Below are 16,055 nucleotides of genomic sequence, written 5' to 3'. Positions count from 1 at the left end.
CTGGAGGCTAAAGCTGCAGGAAGTCTGATCTTTGAATAAACAAGGATTCACTGGGCTAAATTTTTTATTCTGAAATGGGTATTTGACAATTGTCACTGAATGAAGATGAAAGCTGGTCTGGACTTCTTTAGAATCTTTGAATAAGTGAGCCTCGCCTAGCAGTGCAAGCTGCATGATCTTTTGAAGTAATACCAGGATGCAGGAACAAGGTGTTTATCATCAGAGAAAAATCCCACTTTCCATCCCGATGGCCTCAGGCTCAGAAGACTAATCAGCCCCTCTGGTTCTCACTCCCTGTGGCTATATTGATCTTTTACCTCCCTCAAATGCAGACTCTGCTATATGCTTTTGTGTTCAATTTTTCTCTTTCTAAGATTGCATGTTCTCTTTCATGCAGTCACTCCACTTGCCTCTTTCTTTTCATTGCAGTTGGTGTCTCTGCTGTTCTGTCTTTGGGTCCGGTTCTGATTATCTTCATATCCATTCCTCGAGGCATCTCCCAGTTTCTCCTGCTTGACCTCTCGCTGCCTCTACTTGCCCGTACTCTGTTGCTCACTGTCTCCTTTGGGGATCACTGTCTGATTAAAACAAAGTCAAGACAGAGGTACAGACAAGTTTGGGATTGCCCAGAAAGTAGATAAGCCTCACGGCCTACCTTCAGTATTTGTGCTTTTCCTGGATGTGGGCTGGAGAAGGGCTCAGCAGGGCCTCAATCCTTAGACACTGGGCAATACTCTAACAGTCAGAGTCCTGCATACACCCTGGCGCTCCACCCCTATCAGAATGGATCTGAGAGCTTTCTTCTAGGCACCAGGAGGAAAGACCCACCCTTGTCGTCCCTGCCTACCTTGTTAGGATACACATGCTCCCAGGGGTAGGAGATCCGTGAATGGGAGGGTGGTTCCCAGGACCAGTGATAGCAATGGCGGTTCATTCACCCTGCCACAAAAAATTAAAGGCACATTTGTACTGATAAATTGGGTCCATACTTAGGTGGCAAGCAACTGAAAAAAGAAAAGAAAGAAGAAGGGCACAACCTTTTTTTTTTTTTTTTGTACTCGTGCCTCTCACTGTTGTGGCCTCTCCCGTTGCAGAGCACAGGCTCCGGACGCGCAGGCTCAGAGGCCATGGATCACGGGCCCAGCCGCTCCGCGGCATGCGGGATCCTCCCGGACCGGGGCACAAACCCGTGTGCCCTGCATCGGCAGGCGGACTCTCAACCACTGCGCCACCAGGGAAGCCCGGGCACAACCTTTTTAAAGACAAATGAAAATTTCGTTTTTAGTAACTAGATACTTCAACACTATTTTAGGCTGAATACAAATGAATTGTTTACCCACAAAAAGTTTTATAGCACTGACTTCATTTACAAGCAAAATCAAACATTCTCCTCACCACCACCACCCCAAAACCCGACTCTTTGCCCAGCGAGCAGTGAGGGAGTAGCCTGGACAGCAACGGACTCTCCCATTTTGCCTCATTAATGCCGCACCGTACACACCACCATCACAACCCAGTCACATTTTGTCATATTTACTCAAAAAATAATTCAGAGTGTGACATAGTAGTGAAAGCTTGCCTGTGACTCAGTGGAACCCTTCTACCATTTCTAGACTGCCGGGAAATTTTAGGATCTAAAAATTCTGGAAGTTTCCTCTATAGTCGGCATTCTCATGGCTACCTCTGGTGTCACTCAAGAGACATTGAAAAACATCTATATGCTGAAACCTTCATAAAGGAGAATCACGTAAGTGGTAAATCACATAAGTGGTAAAGGCCAGAGCACTGGCCTAAAATTAAATGCTTGTTAAATGACTTTACATGGTGCCCCTGACTTTCCTAACCCATTTTAATATCTTTCATTTTTTTATTGTGGTTAAAAAACACATCATATGAAAGTTACCATCCGAACCATTTCTAAGCGTACGGTACAGTAATGTTAATTACATGTACACTGTTGTGTGACACAGCTCCAGAACTTTTTCATCTTGCAAAAACGATACCTATGAAACCACAACTCCGCTTTTCCCTCTCCCCCCAGCCCCTGGCAACTACCATTCGACTTTCTGTTTCTAAGTGTTTGACTACTTTTGATACCTCATATAGGTGGAATCTGTCTTACATTTCTTAAGCAATGTATAAAATTTCCTTAGGAAAATGTTTTCTTTATCTAAAAAGTGGATAGAGTCCTGAAGGAGAACTACTGGTCTTACTATGTCACTCACATAATTTTATTTAACAAATATTCACTTATGGTGTAATAAAAATGTCATGATCGAGTTTCCAGGCTTAATGGAATCTTTATTATCTCATACTATCTCGCCAAGGAATTTGAAGTGGCTCATGGGTTTAACAGAGAATGTTGACTTCCACAGCTGTTTACTTGTACCCCGACTCTTTAATATTGGCCACCAAAACATCACACATGTGTTTTTGCCCACTCCGAGTTTCCAAACCATCACAAAATGAGGCCTGGATGTAGTAAATACAGTAGCCAGTCTTTAAAATGCACTTAAAGAGATGAGTCATTGTAGCGCATCCTACAATGGCAAGAAAATTTCAAACTGGGTCGTCCACAGTTGCTCCTGCTTTAGAGGTCAAGAAGAACTGGTTTTCTAGAGTCACCTTTTTGGAGTCACTTTGCCTTTAGCCTGGGGATTATTTCCAACTGGCATAGCTGCAGACCCTAGAATGCCATTCCTTGCGTTCTGTGAATTCAAGCGAACGTGAATTTCATAACCCTTGACTCTGCTCAGCATCTCTCAGATGAAGACAATGCTGCCAAGGACCACCAAATATAAAAGTTTGGGGGCTTCTCTCTCTCTCTCTCTCTCTCTCGCTCGCTCGCTCGCTCTCTCTCACTCTCTCTCTCTCTCTCTCTCTTTCTCTCTCTCTCTCTCTCTTTTTCTTTCTTCCTTGCCCCATATCCACATGACTTTTCAGAGAAAAGAGAATGCTTCTCCTGAGCTGTAGCAGCAGAAATTCCAGCGTCCAAGGGCTGCAAAGGCCCTATTCCTGCACCCATCAATTTTTTTCCTGCCCTCCCACCTCCTCCCTGCACACCAGCCAAAGGAAGCCTCCTGCTTCTTTTTTGGTAAAGAGCCTCAGAGAGGGACATTGGAACACCTACTCCAGCCAGAAAGACCACAGATGTCTGGGCTCCAAGGGCCTCTGAAATGAGACTGGCATCTAGATTTTTCCAGAGAGGCAGTACCCTTCCCATTCTCCCTAAAAAGGTCTGTGGTCTTTCTGACAGGCTAACATCCTCTGTTGACTCAGATGCTTTGTATTCACCCGGGTGCTGAAGCAAACAACATTTGCCACCAGGGAAATCTAAAAGACTTAATATTCTATACTCTGGGGTAAAGTTCTCCAGGATTAATATTTCATTTTCTCCCTGCCACCAGACATTTTCATCTTCCTAAGGACTAGGTCAGCAAGTGGCCCTCCCAGAGAAAACTCAGGGTCCTATGCTTTGCAATGTTAAAGCAGTGCTTGAGGAAGTGGGATTCTGTTTACAGTGATGGTCATCACTCCAGCCCCTAGGATGTTTGAGAAACAAAAATAAGCTTTGCACATTGCTTAGGTTCTGCAGAATCAGCAGGCCCCTGCTGGGACCAATCATGAACTGCCTTTGGAAGAGATACTGACTCATTCTTTCCAACCTGCTGACTGGCTGTGAGGAATGGGCGTGGCTACTGCCTCTGTCCTGCGTCCCATAGGTGAAGGAAAGTTAAGGTGGGCCTCCAGCAAGAGTTTGTCCCGTGACAAAAAGGAATGTCTTGGGGACTTTTTTTTTTCTGCTTTGGAGGCCCAGGCTCAAGGCAAATTATAATGGGAAACCAATTAGAAGGAGAGCAATTTGAACAGAGTTAAAGTGCCAGGTCCTGGGAGGAGAGACCAGCCCTATTTGAAGTCTCCATGGTCTGCTGACAAACTCGGGGGTTTGTTTTAAGGGACGCGGGGGGACTAGATTTTTTAAGGAAAGGGGGGTACAGCCAGCACAGGTAGAGAGCGAAAGTGGTACTGCCCAAAACAGGCCATCAGAGAGGGGAAAAATGTTGGAGGGCACAATAGACGGCAGCCAGACAGCTGCAGCAGAGGTGTAATCTTGATTGATTAAGGGGGCTTTTGCTGAGCTTTGGAATGAAGTTACTCCATTACTGATCAAGCAAAGAGAGAGCCATTATGCCCCCGTTTATCATCCTTTCCCGCTTCCTTTTCGCTGGGCATAAAACTATGCTCACCAATCCCACCTAAAACCAAAGGCGAGGAGGCCGGCCTTTGTTGCAAACAGAGGCTCTACCTGCCCTCCTGTTCTGCTCTTAAGACGAGAGAGGACTCTTGGAAGCCGAGAAAGGTTGAAGGAGTGTTTCTGGAGGGAGGCGAGCGTCGCCAGCAGCACAGGCACTTGGCGGGCGCGGGCTCCGAGGGGAGGAGGTCCAGGATGGGTTTGCTGAAGGGCCTCCACCGAGCCAGGAAGCTGCTGCTCGTCATCTTCGTGCCGCTCCTGCTGCTGCCTCTGCCCATGCTTCACCCCAGCAGCGTGAGTACCAGCCGGTCCCCTCCTGGGGCCAGGGGGTTAGGTGGGAGGTCAGAGGGGAGGTCGGTGGAGGGAGTGGGGTGCTCGTGCAGCGCCTCAGCATTCTTCTGTTGGTGTAAAGAAATGGAAATGCTTTCCTGGAGGAGGCTAACGTACTTTCTGCCTAAAAACTGCCATTTTCACCCCTTCACCCATTCCCAGTTCCCCGGCCCCATGGCCCCTGGCCAGGACTGAGATAAGAGGAAGGGCCGATGGCTGGAGTGGCTGATCTGTGTGGCACAGAGCAGTGGGCCAGCCTGCTCGGGGGCAGGGGCCAGGCGGACACCCGATAAAGAGAAGGGCGCTCTGGAGAGCCGGTATTTGCCAGGAGTCAACATGTGACCGTCCATATGGGAGAGCAACTGGACATGCAGGAAGACCTCCCAGATGGGGGAGGGAGGGGACTGTGGACCCCGGCCTGAGGTGCACTGTGGTGGGGTCCCCGGCCGGGCTCCTGTGCATCTAGCCAGGGTCTGTGGGTGACCACGGTGGGCTCTGATAACCAGGATTTGAAACTCTTAATCCCTCAAGTTCCTTCTGAACTTTAAGTTGAAAGCACAGCTTGGCAGCCTGCCCTGGTCCCATGCATGTGGCCCTTTGATTATTTGTATCCTCTGTGTTTTCTTCTCTGTGCTCTTGACGGAGAGACAGCAAATGACTCGATAAAACAGAATAAGAGCCCCCAACTCCAGACTGTGGCCCAATTTTTTGTCCAGGTTTGTGTGAGCAGAAGAGCCTGGGCTCTGCTTCTGAGACCGTCATTTGCCTTCCTTGCCTTCCTCCGGCTCCTTTTCTCCCTGCCCCCCCCCCCCCTTCTTCCCAGTGGCTTTACTCCTTCCCCTAGCTGGCACTACCCTTGAGACTTTAGGAAAAATAAGCTAAGAAAGGTTAATCTTGTTTGTGGGAGGGGAAGGGTGTCTTCCACTCAGCTCCCAGAGTAACTTCGTAACCAAGATTAAATGACACAGTTAAAGGGGATTAGAATGGTTTCTTAAAAAGAAACTGGTTTAAGTCTTTAGTAGAATAAAAGCTCAGAGCACCAGGGAGCTGCTGATGAAGACCGGCTGGGATTAGCACACAGTGATCGGTGTGAACGTTTTCCCGGCGTATACACTCGTCCATTTCTGGCTTTGTCCCAGTAGCCTGATTTTCTTTCCTTTTCATGTTTTTGTTTTGTTTTGTTTTACTCGGTGTCAGATGGGTTAAGGGAATGCCAACCAAGTGGCACCTGCTCTTCTCATTAGCGGCATCAGGCCCCCCCACCCCCCCGTGTCCCCTGAGTCAGCCCCATCTCTGGTGACCATGACTCTGGGGGGTAGCGCAGCCATTTAATTCTGGGAGCCTGTCTTGGAGCTTCTCAGTTACCAATGACTAGTGAGAAGTACACCCATGAAGAAGAAAACAAAATAACAAATGATTGAAGTAGACAAAAAAAATCTATAAATGTGACAGAAGAGGGATGTTGTGGAAAAAAAAAAAAAGAGGAGAGACAAGGGAGGAAAGGTAAGCCTCTGCTCTGTTGGGGTCTATCAAAATTCTTGAATAGGTTTTTAAAGATGGACTCACTGAGAGCAAGAGACCTTGCCCTTCCTTGACCCAGCGCCTTCTGTCCAACTGAGTTTCACCTTAGGGCGGGGTTTCTCAACAGCCACACTAGGTACATTTGGGGGCGGGGGGAGAGTTCTCTGTCCTGAGGGGAGGGACGCGCTGTGCTGTGCATTGTAGCGTGGTTAGCAGCGTCCCTGGTCTCTACCCAGCAGGTGCCGGCAGCACACAGGCACCCCCTGCAACTGTGACAGCCAAAAATGCTTCCAGATATTCCCAAATATTCCCTGGGGGGCACACTTGGCTCCAGTTGAGAACCAGTGCCTTAAGAAAAGAGAAATACGCTACCTCAGAGCTTCCCAGTCTGTGCTCACGGGTAGCCCTCGGGACAGCTAGATGGAGCCTGGGTGGCCAAAGCCCTCAGACCCGGATGCAGCCTGCTCACCACTCGCCCCAGTGTGCCCTGCAAAGGTGATTCCTCCGTGTGTCACAGTGTCAGTAAGACGCTGCTTCTCCTTCCTCTGCAACCACCACGGGGACTGGCTCTCATCTATTCGGCCCCCTCGCATCACACTTAGATTCTGATCTTTAATCCTTAAGATCCCTAAATAGCCTCGTTTGCTCTGGGCTGGAACTGAGAGAAGTGATCTGGGCAAGAGCTCCTGGCCTGCAGTTCTGATGCTTCTTCAAAGTGACAGGCTGCAGCTGCATTTTAGGAAGGATTAGTATGACCTCCCCTTTTTTCCTGCCCGGCTCTCTAAAGCCAGGGGCCCAGACTTGATTTCCCATACGCAGAAGAGGAGGGTCAAGAGGGGGGCATCTGCAACGAAGCCCAGCTTCAGCATCCCGGTGGGATAAAAGTTACACCCAACTCCCAAGCTAAATTTTCAAAAGCCCTTCCAGTCGTTTATGACACCAAATGACGTGACCTCAAGCTCCTTCCAGTGGCGTCTGAATGGTATTTCATCGGGGTGGTCAGACTGTAGGGAAAGAAGCAGATGCAAACATCAGTTAGTAGCAGGGTCAGGGAGCATCCGCTGTGGGGAAATGCCACTTTTGAACTCGCTCCTTTATTTGTCAACAGGAGCAAAAAAGAACTGCCAACACTATCCCTTAAAGGCACTGCCCGAGTACGCGCCAATCCCTACATTCCTGCTGACCAGCAGCAGTGATAAGAGGCTGCGGGTTTCCAGAATATTTTCTCCAGTAGATAAGAGAGACCTGTTAGCCAGCAGAGGAGCCCAGTTCAGTTCACCAACCTTGATGGAGCTACCTGCCAGACCACGGCCAGATGCGGGGACACAGGAGCCTGTAAACAAACTTCACAGAGGATTCTGGGTTATCTGAATATAAGCTTCCCTACTGAATTCTGAGACAGTTGAGAAGGGGCAAAAGGAAGGTTATGTAAATTCCACGGGTGTACTGAGTGCGAAGTAGATGGAAAGGCCATCTGAAGGTGGTCTCTTGGCCATTTTTCTAATGAAAGTCAGAAAGCTCTAAGGAAAGTTCAGATTAAAATGATGGTAGTTTATCCTGTTCTTAATACTGCTGGATTGGTGACTTCCTCCAGTAACTTATTCTAATTCCTAACAATAGTTACAATCAAAAAGTTTACCTTGGCTTACCCAAATTCTCCTAATTCAAACCAAAATGATTCATGGTAGAAAGAAATAGCTCTTACTCTCTCTCTCTCCCTTTTCTCTCCTTCCTTCGCTCCTGGACCTGTAATGACCAAGCCAAGAAAGACTGAAGGTTCTTTGTAAGGAATAAGGGCTTCTCAGTGAGGGAAAGACATTCTATCTCCTTTGCTTCAACTAGAAACAACACTTGCCATTCTGTCTCTTTCCCAGGAAGGAGATGGGAATAAGTGAGCTCAAGTGGGCTGAAGGGCTTTGAACTCCTTTAGGTATTTTTATTTCTGCAGTAAAGGGAGCATTTCTCTAAACTGCATTCTTTTTCAAATGGAGCCCTTTTTCCCCCCAGTATTTGTTCTGTTGTCTTATCAGCACTTCCAAAAGCTTTAACTTCTCTCTGATCTTTTGGCCCCAGAGGAAATCTCAGTGGGAGCTACAGTCAACAACTGTTGCGCCCAGTTCCCATTTCTCAACCCCCAACCCCATAATCCATGCGTATCAGGAAGGAACAAGGTTCCATCCAGCCAGGCTGGGTTAATCACTCCTGACGCCCCTCACTGATCTTGGTGACCTTTTGTAACTTTTGTGTAAGAGTTTGAGGACGCTTGTTCTGAACCCAAGGGAGAGATAAACAGAACAAGATTTGTCAGGTTCCTTGATCACCAGCCAGCCTCAGGGCAGGTCAGACCTGAGCGCAGTGGGTTTAGAACTAGGTATAAACGGAGGAGTCCACAGCCAGCTTGGATCTTCTATTCACTGGCCCTCCGGAGTCCATTGCTAAAACCCTTGGACAGTGACCTCTCCCAAGAGTAAGCCAGTGACCTTTCTCACCACCATTAATCAGCACCATTCGGGGCAACCAGGATTACTGGAGCTAAGGTTAAGGAGGACTGATTTTTTATAAGAATGTTGTACTTATTTATTCTGCGCACCCCACGGTTGTACAACCAGCAAAGGGAGTGGGCTGGGGAAAACCCTGGTAAATTTCCAGGCCTTCCCTTCCAGATAGACAGCACTCTTACTCTCTTTGTCAGAAGGAAGTTTCCATGTACATCAGGCAGTGGAGTGTCCCAGACACTGGTTAGGGCACTGGTTCTCAACAAGGGATGATTCCCCCCCGCCGCCAACGGACATTTGGCAATGTCTAGAGACAGTTTTGGTTGTCACAGTTGGGGAGGTGCTACAGACGTCTAGTGGGTAGAGGCCAGGGATGCCGCTAAACATTTGACAATGCGCAGGACAGCTCTCCCCACCAACCCAGCTGGGAGTGATCCAGCCCCAAACCGGCCAGTTTCAGAACTCACATGTGAATCAATTACACAAATTAATCCCCACCTTCAGCTACCCCAAGAACCTCTAGTATCTGATCAATCTGACACCAAAATATCCTGCCTAGACCAAGTTAAAACTGTGAACTCCACCTTTATGTACATGATCTGGACACTGCAGTTAATTTCAGTCCCTACCCTGCTCAGTTTCAGGAACCAACCGAGCTGTGATAGCATAACAGGCCCGGTGGCCACCCTGCTGCAAACCAGTGCAAACCACGTGCAAGGCATCAGTCGCCCCAAGGAGCAGCCATAACTTCACCCACCAAAATACGATGACACGTATCCACCAAACTTCTCTGCCAAGGCCACCTTTGCACCTCCCAGAGCTGTGTTCCAGTGCCCACGTTTGAGTCCATGTGCCTCCTGCCTCTGCCCTGGGTCTCTTTTGGATCCTTGGTGGCAGTGGCTGTCCCTGTGACTAACCACCCACTTTCCTCCCCTTCCAGGAGGCTGCGTGTGCTTACGTGTTGATCGTGACTGCTGTGTACTGGGTGTCCGAGGCGGTGCCTCTTGGAGCTGCAGCCCTGGTGCCTGCCTTCCTCTACCCGTTCTTTGGAGTCCTGCGATCCAGCGAGGTTAGACCATTAGCAGCCCCCTGCTCGGTCCCTGCTGGGCCAGTGAAAGAGGGCTCAAGGTGAAGGGAGACTCACAGAGCAGTTGAGGAGGGGGCTTCTTTCACCCTCTGGGACAACCCATTAGCACTAAGCCTTTGCACCTGCTGTCCTGGACCCTGAGCTCCTTTCCTTCAACCCATGACCTTCATCTCTGTCAAACTGCCTCTTTCAGGAAGCCTTTTGGTTAATTACATCCAATTGTTCCTTCAGCCTGAAACCCTTTGGGAACTGTATGATTGGCACATTCAGCCAGACTGCTGTGATTCTTTCTCTGTTCTTCTGAGTGTCCATTAAGCTCTAAGCACTCAAAGGCAGGAATCAGGCCTCCCAGGTCCTTGGAATCTCGTGACGAAGCTGAGCCCGTATGGAGTAGGTGCTCAATAAATGCTTTGCTGACAGAGAGACTTACCGCATTTCCCTGAGTCCTGACAATGTCTTCACTTTCTCTAAAAAACATTTCTGTCCCTTCTTCCCCAACTCAAGATTACTGCATATTCTTTCCCTGACTGCTGTCTACCTAGAATCTGTCCTCTGTTCACTCTCTCCCTCTCTCTGTGGCATTCTTAAAATTCTAACAGAAATTGTCAACAGGAAGCCCAGGGTGGTGCCAGTGCAAACAGTTAAGCCCACCACAAATAGGAGAGAAGAAAATCACAGCCAGAAACCTGGAGCAAGATGAAGGACGGTCTTCATTCATTAACACCTGGTTCCATTTGGATTATCTCCTTATAGCACCTGGTCTCCGCTTAGGGTTTCTGAAGGAGATTGAATGGTAGAGGTTAGTTAAGGACAGAGGCACAGAAGAAAGAGGAAAGGGAACTAATGTTTGAATTCCTACTAAGAATCAGGCACTATACCAGAACTGCTGTATTAGTTAATACTCCCGAGATGTCTACGAGGTAGATATTAATATTTCCATTCTACGGATGAGGAAAGAGTTTCACAGAGTTAAGAAACTTACCCAAGATCACAAAGTAGGAAATAGCAGAATTGGATTCAAACTCATACCTGCAGATTTCAAAGTCTATGCACTTGCTTACTGTACCATAAGAAAAACACTCCATAATGTATTATTGTAGCTTCATGGTGAGTTAATACTAAGAACTGTACATCTCTTCACCTGTGTGATGTGAGGAAGGAATAATGAACCTGGGTCCATGGGATGCCTTAACCATGGATAACAGAATTTTTTTTAAAGTCCAGAGATAAAAATTAGGCCATCCCCTAATTGCTGTACTTGACTACAAGTTAACAAGTTGTCCTTCTACTACATGGACTCAAATGGCTGGTTTTTGTTTGCTTGTTTTGGTTTGGGGCAGTTTGGTTTGGAGGCTGTTGGTACATTAGTTCCTTTGTTGGCATTTAGTAATCATAATAGCCTCAGACTCTCCAAAAAGGATAGCATCCCCAAAACCCTCAGCAGTGCTTTGATTCCTGGAGATGGGTCCAACACCAGTATCCTGGGGACCCACATAAAAGCTAGCCTGGGACCTGAAGCACTAGGCAGTCACTTCAATTATCCCCCTTCCTCTGTGGAAAGAGAACAGGTAGTCTGGGTCTGTGTGCATGCCTAAAAGAACAAGCACCAATATTACTTTTCTTTTTTTTTTTGCGTTACGCTGGCCTCTCACTGTTGTGGCCTTTCCTGTTGCGGAGCACAGGCTCCGGACGCGCAGGCTCAGCGGCCATGGCTCACGGGCCCAGCCGCTCCGCAGCATGTGGGATCTTCCCGGACCGGGGCACGAACCCTTGTCCCCTGCATCGGCAGGCGGACTCCCAACCACTGCACCACCAGGGGAGCCCTCTTTTTTTTTTTTAACATCTTTATTGGAGTATAATTGCTTTACAATAGTGTGTTAGTTTCTGCTTTATAACAAAGTGAATCAGTTATACATATACATATGTTCCCATATCTCTTCCCTTCTTGCGTCTCCCTCCCTCCCACCCTCCCTATCCCACCCCTCTAGGCGGTCACAAAGCACCGAGCTGATCACCCTGTGCTGTGCGGCTGCTTCCCACTAGCTATCTATTTTACGTTTGGTAGTGTAATATTACTTTTCTTAAGAGAAACATAAATGAACTTGTCTTGCAGATTTCTCTTTAAAATTGTGAAAGTGAAAGCCAATGAGTCGGGAGGTGAAAGTAGAGAGCAGAGGAAGAAGTGAAGTTATAGAAAGAATTGAAACTTAAGTAACATCTTTAAAGTGAGCTAACTATTCATTAAAAGACTAATATCTTTGTATTTCACTACAGGCAGCCCAAAAGCCAACAGTATGCCTTAGTCTTAAAGTAGATGATGTCTCTATTTCCCCAAGGGCCTCCTGCAGCGGAATCTTATAGACAGGTGGGCCAATCAGCCCCTCCACACACTAGGGGTGTTGCTAGGCAACAGTTCATCCTAGGGCCTGCCCATCTGCACAGCCAGGAAGGCTCAACCTATAAGGAGTCTAGGGAGGCAGTTGTTTTCAAAGGCAACAGGACTTTGTAAGGAGAAAAGGAAGACTTTGCAGGGAGAGATTGGGTGTTGCTATTGCTGGGGCTGGAGGTGGAAAACACTGGAGAAGCCAGGGGCCAATTTTATCATTTGAGGTGAAAAACCCTACCCCATCCGTCTGATAAAGTGGCTTTGGCCGGTGATATTTAACAGCCGAGCTCCGGAGAGCAGTTTAGGCCAAATATAATCTGTTTAGCTAGCCTTTTAAACTCAGATTAAAGGACATGCCGATCAGGTAGAGGACATGGGTTATAGCCCTTTGTGAGCCAGTTGACTTTGCAGACAGAGAAAATATCTATTCCACAGCCACCGACTTCTCCCCTACAGCAGCATGTGCCGTGGCTCCCTGGGAAAAGCTAGGCCGGGGGTCTGCAGGCGCCCCTACTCCAGACAAATCATCCACTCGTCACTCCCCAAACCCACCTTGTGCTTGCCCAGCCCCCTGCCGGGACTCAGGCCACTCTTCCACTTTGCAAAGTTCTCTCCAATTCCTTCAGCTTTTAAGATCCTACCCAATTACCCTGTTGGTTGAAGCCTTTCCAAAAACCTCAGCTGAAAGAGTTGTTCACTTCCCTTGGAGCCCCCTGATACCTCTGTCCTTTAAACGGTACATGAGATACATCAGATATAAACTTGCTGTGGACACGTCCTCTCTCCATCCAGATTTCACACCCTCTAGGATTTACGATGTCTTATGCATACGGGCCATTCTTGCACTAGCCCTTAGTTCACGTTTCTTGATTGCAATGTTTCTTGATAGTGTGTCAGTAGTGTACTCTCCATATGAAGGAAGGCATGTGAATAGGATCAGTGGGACCCTGGATCTGTGGCTTTTGTCCCTCAGGTTATTCAGTCAACATTCAGAAAAATATTTTGAGTGCTGTACCTACCATGTGCAATACAAGATGGGATGTTACAGATACCTTGCAGGTGACAAAAATGAAAAAAAAATATAATTTCTGGGACTTCCCTGGCGGTCCAGTGGTTAAGACTCTGCTCCGAATGCAGGGGGCACGGGTTCAATTCCTGGTCTGGGAACTAAGATCCCGCATGCTGTGTGGTGCAGCCAAAAAAAGAATTTTTTTAAATACATCATTTCTGCACTCTTGAATCTCACAGCTAATGCTCTGGGTTCCCCCTAGGGCTGGATGTATGCACGTAAATGGTTAAATTCTACAGTGATGAACTGTCAGTCTGCAGGTATTAAGAGTTCACTGTGTGCAAAACTGAGACTGTCTTCTATCAGCCAAACTCAGATGCTGAAAAGAGACAGAAAATGGTCAAAATGGCTCCTGACCTTGAGAAGTTTCTACCCTAGCAGAGAGAAAGTATAAACCACATGGAATAACACAGAAGACCCTATGCAGTAATGCCTCTTTTTCTGGCCTTGCAGACCCCAATTTACACAATTTCACATGAGGGAATGTTCTATATAAATGAAATTTACCCTGCCGAGTGCCCAAACTTTATATTGACCACTTTTTGACTGAGGTCTTTCCACAAAGCTTTATAATTTCCCTGGTCTTTTAAACAAATGTTGCTGAACATAAATTAACTTTTTCTTTGGAGCCTTCGATATTTCCAGGGATAACAATTTCTCAGTCAGAGAAATGTGGTCTGGATGACAGCACAGTTGAGTAACTTGAGTGCTGGTTGAATAGCTGAACCGAAAGAATCTGAGGAACATGTTGGCATTGCGCTGGAGAGAGAGCACAAATGGAAATAAGAAAGGCATGTCATCGGATTGCAGATGACTCAAAGCTAGATGGACTAGCTAATGTACAGTGACAGAATCAATGCTGCCAGGAAGAGACAGTGGACTGGAAGGGAAGTCCAGGCAAAATGAAGCTTAATAAGGATAAATGTTAGCAGTGTGTGTGAAAGAGATCTTTGGCTTTCAGCTGAGTATAGACGCAGTGGGAGTCAGCTCTCTGTCCAGGGTGGCCGCCAAAATGCCAAGCCTTTACCACATGTCAGGCGCAGTGGGAGGTCCTTTACATGCACTGTATCTTTTAATCCTCTGTGAAGTGGCTATTATTTTTATCTTTGTTTTACAGAGGAGGAAACTGAAGTTCAGAGAGGTTAAGTAACTTACTCAAGGTGATACAGGTCGTAAGTAGTAGAGCCAGGACTTGAAGCCCGAATTGCCTGACCCCAGAACTTTCACCCTTAACTGCTAGCCAGTATGTACTGAAATCTGCTCAATTAATAAACGTATGTGTTCAGAGCAGGAAATTCTGGATAAGGAGCTCATTCAGAGATGAGCTGAAATCTAGAAGCTAAGTCACATGAGGAATGAAGAAAAGCCTCAAGAGGGGCATGATTTCTGGCTTGTACAGCTCAACATACCAGGCTCAAAGGGTCAAACCAGAACCAGAGTCAAAGCACCATAAGGTAGATCCCCTCTCTGGGAGGGAAGACCCTGAAATGGGGGACCACACGTGGTCCTGGTGTTCCTGTCCCCAGAAGCACAAGCCAGATGACCACGTAAGGATACTGGAGGTAGACTCTGTGCCTCGGGAGAGGGGCTGGGCTCTAAGGGCCCCTTGACTTTAGGAATCTATCGGCTTGTAAGCATCCAGCTTCTGCTCCCCTCTGCTGGTGTACAGAGCCCAGTCCTGTATTTCCGATTTGTTTTTAGGTCTGTTTTTTTGTTTTGCCTCCATTGTGACTCTCGTTACTGTCATCGTATAGGCCTTGAAAGTCCTCTAAGCCTTTCTGCTGTGTTGCCGTAGCTGGGGACAGTACCTGTGTCAATCAAGTGAGCTGAGATTCACTGTTTATAGGAGAGTGGCTTAGATGTGAGGACCAAGCGGCTCTCTGGGGAACTAAAGAGCATGGTTTGAACACTGGAATTTGTAAGGAGCCTCAGAGATGCCCAGGGTCAGGAACTACTTCTGGTAGAGATTACACCTGCTCTCTGTCTACCCCCCAACACATGCACCCACACGCGCACGCGCATACAGACACGCTCCTTCTGCTGTCTCAGTGGCCCTGCACTGCAGGCTTCTAGCAAGTCTAATTCAGATCCTAGCTCCTGCCAAGGCAAGAGAGGCAGCAAGGCAGCTCCAGCTGGAGAAACAAAACAGCCTCTACAGCCAAGTGATACTTGAGTCTGATGTCATGAAATCTGCTTCCCTGTTTGCTCTTGATCTTTCTGACCCACTGGATTCCTGACCAGTGCCTAGAACCTGACTTGCTGTGTGTAAACCTGGGGGCATTTCGTATATCACCTTCCACTCTGCCTTTCTGGCCTCTACTCACTATGGAGGCTGACACCCCTACCTCCACGCCCCCAGCCACACATACAGGCCTGTGAGGATACAGGCTGAGCATCTGTGCCCAGCTACCCACCCTCACCTACAGCCATCCAGACACAGCCCAGAGCTGAGCGCACACCCAGGCCATACGTGGGCCCGATACCAGGAACCCACAGATCTTGCAGCCTTTTGAGGCCAAGCTGATGTTTCCATAGGAAGAGCTACAGGGGCAGATCATTCAGTCTTGAAGAAACTGGGGACACCTTATGAGTCAGCATTTCCAAGCTCTGCAGGAGCTGGGCTGACTTCGGGTCAGGTCAGCACCCATCTGGGTGTCTCTGCTTTAGACATCTCTAGGGTAGGGTTTACAAAGAATGTTTTTTAAGCAACAAAACCTTTCCTTTAAACTAAATCTTAGGAAAATCAATACATGAAGCAGATGGAAGGGGAAGTCCTACTCTGATTAGGCATGGGGGCCCAGAGCCCTGGCTGCCCGGGCCCTTCCCTCCCAATGCTTCACGGCCACCCTGTTCCCACAGCTGCCGCTGAAGTTTCAGAGGCAGTGAGTGGTTTGAAAACCTCTGTCCTCAGGGAA

The 16,055-nt window shown here is 47.8% G+C and overlaps 1 protein-coding gene and 1 long non-coding RNA gene across 3 annotated transcripts in view; one reads left to right on the top strand and one right to left on the bottom strand.

Moving 5' to 3' along the window:
- Window positions 1–440: 440 nt before the first annotated feature.
- LOC117313620 (uncharacterized) overlaps window positions 441–16,055 on the bottom strand; it is a 36,381-nt gene continuing 20,766 nt past the window's right edge. For both annotated transcript variants that reach the window (XR_012334086.1, XR_012334087.1), the window contains exons 6-7: window positions 848–10,461; window positions 441–578 (exon numbers count right to left, since the gene is read on the bottom strand). This is a non-coding gene — a long non-coding RNA (uncharacterized lncRNA). The remainder of the gene's footprint in view (window positions 579–847; window positions 10,462–16,055) is intronic.
- SLC13A4 (solute carrier family 13 member 4) overlaps window positions 4,448–16,055 on the top strand; it is a 40,058-nt gene continuing 28,450 nt past the window's right edge. Inside the window, exons 1-2 of the mRNA XM_033863325.2 lie at window positions 4,448–4,546; window positions 9,539–9,667. Of these exons, the coding sequence (XP_033719216.1) occupies window positions 4,448–4,546; window positions 9,539–9,667 (228 nt within the window). The remainder of the gene's footprint in view (window positions 4,547–9,538; window positions 9,668–16,055) is intronic.

This window comes from Tursiops truncatus, chromosome 9, assembly GCF_011762595.2.
Source record: "Tursiops truncatus isolate mTurTru1 chromosome 9, mTurTru1.mat.Y, whole genome shotgun sequence".
NCBI classification, from domain to species: domain Eukaryota; kingdom Metazoa; phylum Chordata; class Mammalia; order Artiodactyla; family Delphinidae; genus Tursiops; species Tursiops truncatus.
The sequence above is the reverse complement of the archived record's forward strand: the minus strand, read 5'-3'. Positions and strand labels throughout refer to the sequence as shown.